Consider the following 14931-nt stretch of genomic DNA (forward strand, 5'->3'; position numbering starts at 1 on the left):
TGTCATAAGCATGGGCTCCTCCACGTTAAATCACAGTGCTGTTTTCTTTCACACTCTAATCCCAGTCGTCTTCATCTTTTCTCCTTCTCAGCAGTGTTTTAATGAGATTTTATTATACTTAAAAATTTGAACATTATATTAGCCGTTTAATGGATCATACATGATATTCTCTTCTATAATTAGTTTTCCTGTTTTTAGTTTGAGCAGTTTGAAAAGTGACTACCACTTATAAGTGTGCAGGATGATTACTTTGCTTTGATTAGAATTCCCTGGTGTCTGTGTAGGTGCCATTAAACCTGAGTTAATATAGGCATGATTATGGGGTCATGACTTCTGAGAGGCAGGGGAGTCCTTTAATGAGAAGCCTGTGTGCGTTAGTTTAAGGTCTGAGATTGTTACTGAAGGCCTTGCTTTGTAAATCTTATGTTTGTATATAGTACAGTATAGTATAAGTTAGTGATTTTCAAATTTTTCTCTTAATCCTTTTCTTCAGACAATTTTACACTGAAATTTGAAGTGTGACGTAGTTACGGAAGCTGCTGTGGTTCACCTCACTGCCTCATCGGGCCCGAGCACAGTTGAAAACATGGTCCTAAGTTATTCCGAGTCCATTTTGTTCTCGTTGTTCATTTTGTGTTGAGTCTTCGGTGGCGTGGGAACCTGCCTCCTCTGGTTGGATTCTCACGGGCTCTGCTGTGAGATGAGAGGGTCCAGTTGTTGCCAACTCGGTTCTTCTCGTGGGGGGTGACTGGCTCCCAGTGAGTGTGTCCTTTCTTTCTAAGCTCCCACCTGTAACGTTAGCACGTTTGTCACACACTCGTGATGCTCTGAAGATCTCATACTTCCTATGGACTGAAACTTTGTTTCTAATTACACTCAGTGTCAATATTAGTGCTTACTCAACTCAAAAGTTGGTTGCAATTTTATCTCATGATTTTTTTCATTCCCCTTATTTTTTTGTGTGTCTTGCCTCAGTTTATTCTTCGTAGAAAATGTGTGTGATTCTAGTTTCTGGTATAGATTTGACTTAAAAAAAATTAATCTTGAGTCGTTTACTTTTTTCTCTCACAGTACTAAAGAATTCTCAAATTATTTTTACTTGGCCAATTAACCAGTACACATTTCAGTCTCCCCACCACCCCATGACTTGTTGTAGGTAATATTTATTAGAAAATAGAGTCTTGGTCTTCAGGAGCTAAAGAATGAATATGAATAGCTTAACTCTCTCAGTATCTGTAGTAAAAATTAAAAAGCAATCTGGACCCTGAAGGATAAAGGGCAAAAAGTTATATACATATGTTCATAGCTGTTATTTCCTTTTCTGAGCTTGTGGGATCTTGGTGAGTGGTTGGAAAGTTTGGGTAATGGGAGAGGTGGTGGCAAAGCGAATTTTAATTTTGAATGCATAAAGAATAATGTTTGCTTAATGGTAGAATAATAGGCAAAAACAGCTCAGTTTGTCCTTAGCACATAATTAGATCCTTTCTTGCCTTAAATCCACTTTTGAATGAGGAAGAAGGATAGATGCGTGAATGGATGGGCAGATGGGTATACAGTGTCAGATATGGTTTTTCTAATAGAGAACGACTGGGATGTTGACTGGAACCATACAAACATTTGATGTGCAGAATTACTTCATCTAAAGAAGATGCTATTGCTACAGTTACAATAAAAAGTTTGGAATAGAAATTTAGTGACTTTTCTTGTATCTTAATTTTTGTAAAATCTCCCAGACTCTGGTTATAACTGGCCGTGTAAATTCATTTTCAGCATAGGAAATAGGAAATGATTTAAAGAACAAAGTTCTGCTGTAGATAACTTTACTGGGGCTATAGGACAAACCAAGAGTTACAACTCCTCAAAGGAAGTGAATATCTCACATGCAATGAGTATGTGCCTGATACATTGTATAGAATGTAAGCTCTTTCATATATATCAGAATCTACTTTCAGTGTACGTGGGAAGAAAGCTCAGTATATAAAGAAACCATGTAGTAATATATTTTGGTAAAGTGAAGCTCCATTTGGTTTTGAAATATGGGTTTTGATGTTTGGCTCTGTTTGTTTGTGTTTTTTTTTTGTAAGAAGAATGGTAGAAAATATAGAATACAGCTCCTTTGTGCTTAGGATAAACAGTGAAATTAGAAAACGTTAGAAATGAATCCCTGAGAGACTTTGTAAAAGAAGATCTTTTAAAAATATACCATCAGATAATGTTTCTCTCCATATATCTGTAGATGGATAAATGGATAAGCAGGGATAATTAAGAATGTACACAGATGTATAGTGGTTTGGGCTTGAAATTAAAAGAATTTCTTGTCTAACGTTACTATAGTGCACTGGGCTTTAGTTTCTTTTACTGAGCATCTCTGAGGATGTCTGATTAGAGACTGCAGTATTTAAATTGGCTCTTATTTTATATCAGTCTCCACGGACTTAGTTATGTAAGCCTTAAGTTCTGGGTGACTGTTGTTAGGAGTCGTGTATGATCAGTTTAGAGAGCACCTGTAGCGTCTGGGTCACCCAGCAAGCTGTCCGTAGGATGGGGGAAGCCAGCATGATAATGGGGCGTGTCCTGGCTTCATTGCACGTTGGTCTTACTTCAGATGTGCAGCTGACATATTGAGCACAGTTTCAGTCTCCACTTACCCCTTAGTTACAGCTGTGCTGTGTGTCATGAAGGAGGCAGAAGGCTAACGTTAGGGGTAAGTCCCTCTGCTTCTGAGTGTGGGAGAGCAGGCAAGATAGGTAATAACTAAGAAGACAAAGGTCCATAGCCAGGCAGTTAAGACCAGTTGCTAAAGGAAGTGAAGTTAGTTTGATAAAAGAATAAAGTAAAATTCACTGTGCTCTACACCTGAAACTAACACAACATTGTGTGTAAATCAACTGCACTCCAATAAAAATTTTTTAAAAAGAATAAAGTAAATTAATAGACGGTCTAATTTTAGGATTTTAATTCTAGTATTTGAATGTAATCTGTAATCTTGATAAAACTAACTTTTAGCCTGATGGTAAATTTATTTAGGTAAATGAAAATTGAAGCGTGTTGTCACTAGTATGTTCTCAACTGTCATAAATTAGTAGTTTAGCATATTTAGTAATTCCGCCTAAAGTTGAAGGCAGTTTAGGTGGGATTGTATATTGATATAATTACATAAAGGACATAGTCTATAATATGGTATAGTTTCATTTTTAGGGTATGTCATCAGTATGTTTTTCTGTATTCACAATTGTTGACTTAATATTTTAGATTGGTTTTGTTTGTTTTAAGCCAGTTCAGTCTTTTTTTTTTTTTTAAGTTCTGTGGAGTGTGCTTTGAGAAAATAAAAATGTCAAAACTCTTGGATTTGTCAGATAATAAGAAAAGTATTTTACTGTATTATTTTTCTTCTAAATAATTAAAGGATGGCTTTCTTAATATATATTTTAGGTTTAAAGCCACACATGTGCTTTGAAATATTTCCTGATACTTAAGGAGCCTGTTTTAAAATTTGGATGTTAGCCTAAGCATATTAGTTGGCTGTTTTAAAATTTGAGTTTAAAATGGTATTTTTAAAGATACAGTAACCATATGTGTAACTCAGTTTATTAGAAAGCAAAACTCAGTTTCATCGAATCAGTTTTAGTTCTGAAGTATAATAGGCATTAGGGAGTGTCAGTTAATCTAGTATTATAATACTGCTGTTCCCCTCGTTTTTACAGGTGGTGTTTGATGCATATATAGTGAGCATTTGGAAGACGATATATAGATATATATGATAGCTTCTGCCCTCTCAGAGTTCTGTCTTCAAGTGGCCTTGTCTCTGTCACTCTTACACACATAAGATAGTATAAATTATTTGTTAATCTTACAGTTGAGAGTCTTTATTTTGTCCTTTTATTTTACAGTTTTTCACATTTAATAGACCTAACATGAATCTTGGAAATTGGGAATCCTCATCCAGTTCCCTTATTCTGGAAAAATTTAATATGTGAGATAGGATTTGAGAAAATCTTGATGATTCTGTGTGAATTTTGGGGGGGGGGGGAAAGATTGTGGTTAAATATTAAAGTCATGACGATTACAATATCGACTAGTCCAACTCTGTGCTTGAAGTTTTTCTCATCCTACTCTATAGTCTATTTTCTTTTCCTCAACATGAGATGGTTGGCTACTAGTTTTTAAAATTTCAGACCTGTCTTTTCATGGGCAGAAGGTCTCATTCTTAAGTGTGTAATAAGTAAGGTATTAGGACCACTAAAACAAAGGAAAAAGGAATAAACTAGGAAAAGAGATGGCATGTTGTTGGTGAAATATTCCTGTCATTGAGAACATTCATTTTTTGTGAAGCTCCTTTTCCCCAAGTATTAAACTCTTAAATTGGTGTTACTTTTTTATTTTAGCATCAAAGCTGGACGACTCCTGTCCTACATTCCATATCAGCTGTACAGCAAGCAGTCCTCCACGCAGAAAGGTCTCAACTTTAATCCTGTGTGCAAACCTGAGGACCCTGTACCAGGTCCCAGCAGCATCACCAAACAGCTCAACGACAGGGTGTAAGTTTGTCTAGGTTGGGGGAGACTACACAGCTGGTTTTTAGCAGTGAGAACGGCCCCTGCTTTGCTGAAGATAGAGACAAACATAAAAACTGGCTATTCGTCTATATTAATCCTGTTGAAGTACAGGCGTGCATGTCTTACCTAAAAATTATTTTTATCATGACAGTTTCATAAATAAAATGTAAACAAGAAAGCTTTTCCACTCTCATTAGATTCACATGTTAAACCAATGGATCTTAAATTATTAGAAGTAAAATGTTCCATGGGTTTTCATGGCAGTAACTATTTTTGACACAAGTAATTTGCCATAGACTATTGCTTTCTCAAAAACTGAACTAACTACTCCAGCTAAAGTTTTGCTGTGTGCTACTGCATAGAAAGACAGGTAATGAAAACGTTAACACTTTTAGGTTATTTTTGAAAAATTCTAAATCAGTAACAATTCTAAATAGGTAAATATTTTATATCAATTAAAATTTAGTTGATGACCCTCAAGGTTATAGAGTTAGAGGTGAATCTAGACTTTAGTCCATGTGTCTGATTTTAAAAAATATTTTGACTTAAGTTTTAATTGCAGTAATCCTGGGTAAACTGGCTTCACAGTTAATTGGTGTGTTGCCTTAACTTGTGTATCAGGTAGTAGTTCATTATCATGGTTCATTATCATTAGCCTTCCCCTTATTTATTAAATTGTTTGCTTTGGGAGTTTGATAATATTTTTTCTAAAAGACCAGGAGTCTAATTAACTTGGGATGATCCAGTGTCACTACCTTCTGTAGTTTTGTTGTCATTTGTTCTTTAACTTATAGGTTCACTTATAAGTGTATTCAGTTGTTTTTCATGTTACCGAAAACATTTAATTTTGTTTTTTTAGTACCATCAAGGTGTACAAATAATATCAGAAAAGCTTCTGAATATAATATAATATATTCAGAAGCTTTTTCTTCACTAATAAAAGAAAATACATATGTGTGTGTTTTTTTGAAATTCTTCTTTGTGTTGATTTTAGGAAGAATTTACCTATTAGATTTAAATTATTGATCCATTTATGCTGTTGCCTAGTGAATGTATATCCACTCGTGATATATTTCTAGTACAGCTACTTTATAAATGTCCATTTGGGCTGAAACACCGTAGTGCAGAAAGAATGGGTATGAGCAGTATGTTTTCTGCCAATGTGTGCATTTCTGTTGCATGTGTTGCTAGTAAAAAAACCTTAATATTTATGACATAGAAAACTAGATTTAAGACTTTTCTGACTTTACTTTTGTTGCTTTCTGTGTTCTTTATTTTTGGCATGTTCAGTGCATTTAATAAATTTCTTTGCAATTCCTTTATGTGACTTTTTGCTCCCTTGCTCTCAGTCTCAAGGGCCAGACTTTCTCTGACACATATCAAATGAGGTTTTCCTTCCTTCCTCTCTTAATCGTTTCCCGTTGGTCATCTTTTCCTCTTTCACTGGTGGGATCATCTTTGAGGACAGGACCTACTCAGACTTGGCTGTCAGATTCCATGAGTTGGTCAGCCAGAGCCAGAGCCAACCCAGGAATGGCTGGTGCTGTTTCGCATCCAGCTCATGCGTGGTTTGCTGTGCAGTCAGGCTGTCATGACTAATGTACCCAGTTGGTATTAGGAGCAGGAACTTTAGGTTAAACCTGGTAGTGCCGTGGTAATCTCACCTGTGCCTTGGTGCTGCATGTGGCACCCTCATGTGGAGCCTGAACTGTACTTGGACTAATGCTGTGGACTTTTCTAAGTAGAATGAATTACTGCTTTGTAATTCAGATTTTTGTTTTTGTTACTTAGGTGATTCTTTTGAATGCAGATGAATCTTGTCTTTATTACAGAGCATTACCAAGCAGACCTCTAGAAGAGCCAGGATGTGACTTTAACATAACATTTGTCATAGTTACTGCATTTATAAACCTGTCATCAGGACACTTGGTCCAGATTGCCTTGGACCTACCGCCCTGGCATCTAAATAATGCTTTTCTTAGAAATGAAATGCTAATTCCCTTGTCAATAGGGCGAACATCCTCATTTTTCTAGGTATGAATTTTATTGAATTAACCATACACATTGACCTTTTTTTTACTTTTTATCTACTTGTGCAACAGTTTGACCCTGTTAATGGATTAGTGAATATAGTCTGTCAGTCATTTCCTGGGGGAAAGTAAGGAGCCTCAGGATTGTAGCAGTACTGGATTTAATGTGTTGAACAGTGCCTTACATAAAACTGAAAGTAAAAAGAGGAGTAAGAATTCAGATAAGGTTTCTTACCCATTTTTACGGGAATTAATTCATATTGTATTAATTTAGCAAATACTTACTGACTACCTAGTAAATGCCAGACACTGTGCTACAAACTGGGTATTTAAAGCTTACAGATTACAGTTAATTTATAGTGGGAAAAATAATTGAAAAGAGTTTCTTGGATTTTTCTTCAGTCTGAAAAAGATCCAATTCTATTTTCTTCTCTGTGAGTCTCTGAAATTAAAAAAACAAAAACAAAAACCTGAAAGGCTGTTAATGTGCTAGAATTTTCCTAGTTACCTTGCTCCTTCAGTTTAGCAAAGAATTATCTTTTATTAGAAGAGCAATAATGAAAAAAAAGTTTGTGGCTTAATCATTCAGATTTGGTGGAGGGAATATTAAAGTGTGTACCACTAAGATAGCGTTTAAATGGAAAATTGTTTTAGCCTGAAAGTCAGACATTATTCATTTAAACAAATTTTTTTCCTGCCCTAGAAATCACATAATTAAGAAGATTGAGACGGAAAATGAAGTCAGAGTCAATGGAGTGAACAGTTGGAATGAAGAAGATGCAGATAATGACTTGGGTTTTGTGGAGCCGGAGCCCTTCTTCCCAGGAAGGAAACAGAACGGAATTCCGCATCCCAGAGATGGCAGTGCCGTTTGCAACGGACACACTCATAGCTCTAACGGTGCCTTAAAGACACAGGACTGCTTGGTGCCCAGGGGCAGCGGTGTTGCCAGCAGCCTGTCCCCCGACCCTGCCCATGAGGAGGAAGCAGCCGAGAGGAGCGGCGGCGGCTTCAGAGACTGCGCTGAGCAACAGTCCCAGCAAAGCACCAGAAGCACAGATGCTCTGCGGAATCCGCACAGAACTAATTCCTTCTCCCTGTCACCTTTGCACAGCAACACTCGAGTCAATGGTGCTCACCACGCCACTGTTCAGGGGCCTTCAAGCACAAAGAGCACGTCTTCAGTCCCTTCACCGAGCAAGGCGGCACCCTCTGTGCCACCCAGGCCCTGCCGCTTCATCTCGGACTTCTACTCTCGCTCGAGACTGCACCACATTTCCACGTGGAAGTGCGAATTGACTGAGTTTGTCAATACCCTGCAGAGACAAAGTAGTGGTATCTTTCCAGGAAGGGAAAAGTTAAAAAAAATGAAAGCAGGCAGGTCTGCATTTGTTGTAACTGACCCAGGTAGATACTTACTAAAATTGTTTTCTTAAGAAACAATCATGCTTGATCATTTCGTTCTTAATCTGTCACTGGTATTCTCGTCAATACTAAGGTCTTGTAACATGGAAGTCTCTAGGCATAGCAGGTTATGTAAGTAACAGTGAGTATAACAGCTGACAGAAAGCTTTCTTACTAAAAATTTTCTACAAAATTAGATTTGAGTGTGGCTAAGTGAACATTTTTAGGTAATTTAAATAGTAATGAGGTTGGGATTCTGAGCATTCTTTCCTCCTGTAGACCTTATCAGTTGTTGAAGTTTTGAACTGTAAAATATAGCATATTTTATATTCAGTGCTTAAACTCCTGTAAGAATGAATTGGTTTGGTAAGAGTAACTGTTAATTTTTAAAAGCTTGCGTCATAATGATTTATCAATAATTAAATAACTTTGTCATAATAGCTATTATAAGTATAGTGGTAAGCTTTTAGTGAGGTTAAGTATTTTCACATATAAGTAGGTTGGTTAATTGTATTTTGTTTTTTAAATAGTTTTCTTGTCATCAAAAACAAACAAAACCAACAATAACAGGCTGTATTTCTGTGCCTGTCATTATAAATTGGTATCTGGTTTGAGGTTTTAGTTGCTTTTTATGGATTAAATGGGTTCCCCCTGGGGTGGGATCTCAGAGATTATCTAGTATTACCCTTTAATTTATAGCTGTGGAAACTGAGGTGCAGAGAGAAGCTCGTGGTTCTCTCACAATGTGATAGAACCTCTCCATGTGGGTTTTTTCTGTTATGTTTTGCTGTGTTTGATGTATTCCAAATGCTTTTTGTTATTTATGAGATATTTCAAAATAATGTTATAGGTATTAGATTTTCCTTTTATCATGCCTTGGCCTTGTTACCTAAAGGTCGTTTAATTTTGAAAGCTTCAAAGAGCTATTACGGATCAGTTCTATGAATGGGAATAAGATGAGAGATTTTTATGTTGTATGAAAGCATTCAGTAGGCATTTAGTATATACATTCTGTGTGACTTGAATCTTTAAAACCATTATTTTGAGTTGTTTGCATTATGTGTGTATAATACTTTTATACAGCAGACTTACAATTGTTAAGGTTTATTTTATAAATGATTTCTCGAGGGAATATAGAGGGTAGCAAGGAAGTCCCTGGCTTTGGAGTTAGGTAATAGCCTGAGTCCACATCCTGGCTCTGCCACTCTTACGATGCAGAGCATGTGAGTTCACCTCTCTGAGTCTCAGTTTCCTGTCGGCACACAAGTGATAGTACAGGCAGAAAATAGGAACAAAGGTCCGGTGCCCTGCACCTAGTGAGAACAGGGTAAACTCTTTCACAGTCACAATTTGGTAAATAGAGTTGTCTCAACATTTTGGGGAGTAAATGTAAGTTTTTGGAAGCCTGTTATGAAGATTAACCTCAGTACTGTTATTCTTAAATCTAGCAGAGGAAAATTCCTTTATGAGATCATCACTTTCTACAAGTGTGGTGGCTTATGGGGCTCTGAAATTAGACTGCCTGGGATTGAATTCCAGCTCAGCCTCTTACGGGCTGTATGACTCAAGTTATTAATCTGCAAAATGGGGATAATCTTACTTCTCTCATAGTGTTGTTGTGAGAATTTAAATAAATTAATACATGTGAACCTCTTAAAACAGTGCCTGACACCTACTTACAGAGCACTCAATAACAGTGGCAGTTTTTACTGCTGTCTTACCAAGGAATGTTGTTACTGCATAGAATAGTAATCATCTAAAGTAACTTAGGTCTGTGGAACTAAATATATGAAAACATCTTTATACATTTTTATAAACCATTCAGCCCACAGAAATAACTTGGAGATAAGCATTTAGACAGACTTTTAATTGGAGACTTGTTAGAATATAGACTAGGAAAACATGATGTCTTCACAATTGATTTTAAATTCTGTTTGGAAACTAAATTTGTATCTCTGAATTATTTCTAGAGCCAAAGAAACTGAAATTTGATTTCTCTTGAGGTGATAGAAGTAATCTATTATAGAATCTGTATTTTTTTAAAACTTTATTCTGCTTGTAAGCATTTAAAAATGTAATTTCTAAAATTAACCAGACCTGATTTTTTTTTAAATACTAAAAACTAGTTTGGGGTTTGAACATTCTGTTTTTCCTTCCAGGAGCTATGTCAGTATTGAGTTCACCCAGACCTCAGAGCTGTATAATGCATGTTGATATGGATTGCTTCTTTGTGTCAGTGGGTATACGAAATAGACCAGATCTCAAAGGTCTGTATTCTCGTTTATGTATTAAGAAAACTGATATACTGTTATAGACGTTTATTCTAAGGGGTCACAAAGTATTCTTTAAGAAATATTTATTCTCATTTTCCTTGGCAAAATCAATTCCTACTTCCAAATGTTCTGGACTCCATTATCAAGAAAGAGAGGGAAAATAGAAAAGTTTTTTCCTCCCTGTAGAGACCAGGCCTTTAGGGAAGAATATTCCTCTTCAGCTGAACATCTAAGACTAATGTAGATAGGGACCTGCTTTGGGCATTTTCTATATTTTTAATCTATATTTATGATAACTTTGTCAATAAATGGAGATTTTATGGTAGCATATGTCTTTGCACCTTGAGTCACTATGCTTTTTCTTGAATGAATAGCTTAACTGTCCTGATGCTAGGGAACATTCCCACTTTTTGGTTGTAGGGTAATTTTGTATTATTGAATATTGCTAGAATATGTTGTCATCTGTGCAGTCTTTGTTTTAATGGAAATTTTAGGTATTTGTGACCTAGTCAATACTTTTGAAAATATTTATTCTCGATTTTTGAGAGTTCTGTGTCCAAAAGAGATAGCTATTAGTACTGTCTTCTGAGAGTGAATCTTCCCCTTAAGGAAAGCATAGAAACTGCCGGGGTTAATACTAGGGCTTTATTTTTATCACGGGCAGTTGCTGCTTCGGCTATGATAGGAGTGTTTAGACTGTAAAGAGTTGATTTTAGCCCATGAGTGACTTTTTAATGCTTTTTTTTGTCCTCACAACAAATGCATTCAATGAAATATATGCATGTATATATATATACTATATATATATATATATATACACACACACACACACACACACACACACACATGGATTATCCATGCTATTGCTTTACAAAGTTAGAGTTATCTTTTAACACAAACACATATAAGGAAATGATGCATGAAAGATATTATAACTAAACCAAAAATTTGGGGACTGTATATACTCACCTTTGATTATATAATAGGTCAGATTGTGATTCCTCTACATATACATTTAATTAGTTTTTTTTCTTGCTGTAAAAATAAAGATTAGTTTAGATGTTACCTTACTTTTCTGATACCAGAAATATTAAAAATCTAGATACAGTTAGTTTTTCTTTCTCTCCCCACCCTGCCAGTCTGAATCTAGGATCTGAGTTGCCTGTTTTCTACTGTAAGAACCCAGACAAAAACCATACAAAGCTATGATAGTGTTGCTTTTAAGTTGAATAAATGCATCAAAATTGTCATAAATAGTTTACTTTTGGGGGGGGTACAGAGAAACATCAATAGATGACTTTTGCATAGCGACTGATAATCTTCAAAGGTTTTGGCTCTTTTAGGGATTAATGGCTAAGTTAAAGCTAAAGAGAGATGTCTTATTTCTTAAGTGTTAGTGTTCCTGTACTTAGCTTTTATTCTCTCCTTACAGGAAGGCCGGTGGCTGTCACAAGTAACAGAGGCACGGGAAGGGCACCTCTGCGCCCTGGCGCTAACCCCCAGTTGGAGTGGCAGTGGTACCAGAATAAAATCCTGACAGGCAAAGCAGGTACAGATAACGAGCCCTCTTTGAAGTCAGAGTGCTCCTGTTGAAGACTTCTGGATTTTGCTTTGGTATTGTTGTTACAGAAATAAAAGCAGAGATGAAATAATTAGCTTTTTCATTCAAGGGTTTCAAGGGTGTCAGTGACATCTTAAAGCAAAATCCGAATGCAGTACAAATGAGTGGTTTAATAGTTACGCTTTGTTGAATTGGATAACGATACTTTCCTGGGAAAGAGAGAGAAGAATGTTTTAAAGGGTGTGATTAGTTTGCTTTGTATAAATTTAGATTGGGGATGAAAATCATGGACATCGTTCTGTGGAACCTCTCCACTTGAAAGTTAATTACTTGTTGTTTGGTCACGGATCCCAGTAAGGGCACTAAAGTTTGTGTTGCCGAAGATGTGTATGAGCCAGTGGAGTGAGAAACAGTAAGGCTTTAATTTACTGGAATGAGAAGATAAGTGCCGGCGGTCATTCCCCATATCTTTGTTGAACCTGTTTCATATGAGAAACTTTTTTCTTGCCTCTCTGGCTCTTAAATTTTGGCTATTAGTAAACAAAAATCATAAATTATACTAATCACAGTGCTGTTAAGATTTTCATGTTTCTCCCCCCCACCCCCCGCCTTCATTAAATTCCCTGAGAAATATTTGCTTAGAAGTGAAATTATTTGGCGTTGATCAGTTTCCTCATGAATGTCTGGAAAGCCAAAATTTTTTTTAATTAGTTTTTCAAAAAAATGTTAATCAGGAAACAGAAATTAGATATGCAGTAGAATGGAAGGCATGCAGTTAAATTTCGTCCCAATTATTTCAGGTCTCTAGTTTTCAGTTATAAAACTTTGGGCTTATTTTAGAAATGCTCTTAATGAAATTAAGACAAAAGGAAAGCCAGTAGACATCTCTGAGAACCTTTTCGGGATTACATTCCTCTTGCTGGTTGTGTTCATCTGTTTACATGCTATAGGTACAAAGGAAAATAATTATAGATACATCTTTATGCTTCACGTGTACCTGTATTCTGCAGATTTCCTAAAGCTTTTCCTGGTCATTAAATCTTTTAAGAGAATTTTTAGGATTCTAGCGTTTTGTGTGAAGTGAGTAGATGTTGAGGTTAGGAAATACTGAGCTTGTTGAGATTTAGTTACTTTATGGTATTTGACAATATGGGTAGTTTCTTAAGTATTAGTAGTTTGGTTTGGGGGCAGGTTGGTTTTTCTTTTTGTCTTTTCTGTGTGGTATCATTTTAAAGATGAAATCTAAAATTCTGGAAAACAAATAGTAGCTTAAGGGAATGCACAGTACTTGTCACGCATTGGGCACTCAGTAAAATATTGGATGAACATTAAAGAGGGAAGAATAATACCCTGTGTATACCGTTCATAGCATCTCTCGTTACTCGGTGCTCAGAGCTCCTCCCATGGGAAGAATCTTGTGTTTGCACATGTGCCCTTACTTTACAGTCTATATCTACACATTCCTTAGAGCAGCAGAGAGCTGGTCCTCTTCTGTCTTTCCTCGCATCACAAATGATCTGACCATAAACAGTTTATAAACAGAATTCTGGCATTGGTTACTTAATTGTGTTCATCAGTGTAGCCACTGGGTTTTCATAACATTGTAATGACCTTTTATAACTCACATTCCCTCTGCCTCTAAGTGTGAGTGGTAAACCAGAAGGTATATATTAGGAGAAGTATTGAAATTTCACTTGCCATTGAAAACTGTCAAAAACAGATTTTCCTATCACTAGAAAAAATGAATATGATACTTTGTATTTTATACTCTCTCTTTAACTTGATATCATTTGCTTTTATGTACGTCCTAAGCCTTTTGACCCATTAGGATCTTACCAAAATATTTGCTACATATAACATGAATAGATTGTCCTCTGTTACAGAGTTTGGTTGCAGCTAGGCTTATACTTGGAACTTGTTTTTTCCATGCTTTTGTTCCTCTTTCCTTGTTATTCTCTGATCTTTCTTTCTCTGGCTCCTATTATTAGATATGACACCAAATTTTAAAATATTGAGGAGCAGTTTAGGAATTAGAATCTTTGCCTTCTGTACAGTAGCTTTTAAAAAAAATTCAGTTCGGATGTTTTGGATTGTATGTCTAGGCAAAGTATTAGAACAAATAGCATCTTTAGCCCTTTATCGCAACTTAGTTTCTTACCTGTCATATTCAGAGATTCTTTGTCTAATCGGACCGACGTAACCAGGGCTCTCCATCCCTGGCTTCTTTGGCAGCCGCTTCCTGAGCAGTGCTTAGCAGCGAGCCTTCTCATTGACGATCTTGAATTTGGAATCCATTTATACTCAGAATTTCATGGTTGGGGCCTTTTCTCCCTTCCTGAATTCCAGAATGCAGACGTCTCCTATCCCTTCAACAACTTCAGTGTTCAGTCTAAAGAACAACAGTTTTTAAAATCGTGTTAGTCATAGATTTATTCTCAGCGATTTCTTTTTCACAGACTTGGGTCCTGGCCTCTGATTTCTCCAACCGTTCCTCCACATTCTCCATGTGCCCGTCTAGTTTGTCGAGTTTTGATGAGCAGTTCTCTACTTTGCCCTCCAGTGAGGACAGTGTGTCCCTGCATTTCCCTGAATCTCCCATGAAGGAACTCACTCCGCTCGTGGAGGGACCACGCACCCTGCCGCGCTGTGGACCAGGTCAGCCCGCCCAGAGGAGAGAACGCGAGGTGCCACCCCAGGCAGGGCGTTGGGAGCAGGGACCACAGACACTGTTCTCACCACAAGCATGACTTTTCTGTGATTTTCAAAACAAGTTCTTAGGTTGTTTAGCCCTTCGAATGTAAGTCACCTGACTCCCCATAACTCACAAGGCATAACTCCCGGGTGCACCTTTGAAAGGCAGCTGGTTGTGGCCGTTCAGGCTTCAGCTCTTCTTTTTCGGTTTAGTAGCAGCCCCTGTTGAACTGTGATACTGACAGCCCCAAAATTCTCACAGATTTTCAGCTTAGAGTAATGGGATATTTAGCCTTCCAAAACCCTTCAGAGCACTGGGCTGTCTGCTCTGTGTTCTGTCTTTAATTTGTCCTGGGACAGCTTCTGTTAGTCACAGTGTATCAGAAATCATGGCTCAGATTGTACACTCTGCTGAT

At 36.8% G+C, this 14931-nt stretch overlaps 1 protein-coding gene and 1 long non-coding RNA gene across 9 annotated transcripts in view; one reads left to right on the forward strand and one right to left on the reverse strand.

The window, feature by feature from the left end:
• REV1 (REV1 DNA directed polymerase) overlaps positions 1–14931 on the forward strand; it is an 82171-nt gene that overhangs the window by 38382 nt on the left and 28858 nt on the right. For 6 of the 8 annotated variants that reach the window (XR_002175556.3, XM_019931166.3, XM_019931169.3 and 3 more), the window contains 4 exons: positions 4386–4538; positions 7290–7993; positions 10150–10257; positions 11696–11812. Coding sequence is in view for 7 of the 8 variants with exons in the window: in XM_019931166.3 (XP_019786725.1) it covers positions 4386–4538; positions 7290–7993; positions 10150–10257; positions 11696–11812 (1082 nt within the window). In the remaining variant the exon portion in view is untranslated. Of the gene's footprint in view, positions 1–4385; positions 4539–7289; positions 7994–10149; positions 10258–11695; positions 11813–14280; positions 14480–14931 lie in introns of those variants that run through there. The other 2 variants (XM_033838424.2, XM_033838425.2) reach the window with 1 other exon arrangement.
• The window catches only part of LOC109549310 (uncharacterized), a 31765-nt gene continuing 27968 nt past the window's right edge, over positions 11135–14931 (reverse strand). The window contains exons 3-4 of the long non-coding RNA XR_002175574.3: positions 13983–14213; positions 11135–12768 (exon numbers count right to left, since the gene is read on the reverse strand). This is a non-coding gene — a long non-coding RNA (uncharacterized lncRNA). The remainder of the gene's footprint in view (positions 12769–13982; positions 14214–14931) is intronic.

Source organism: Tursiops truncatus, chromosome 14, assembly GCF_011762595.2.
Source record: "Tursiops truncatus isolate mTurTru1 chromosome 14, mTurTru1.mat.Y, whole genome shotgun sequence".
NCBI lineage: Eukaryota > Metazoa > Chordata > Mammalia > Artiodactyla > Delphinidae > Tursiops > Tursiops truncatus.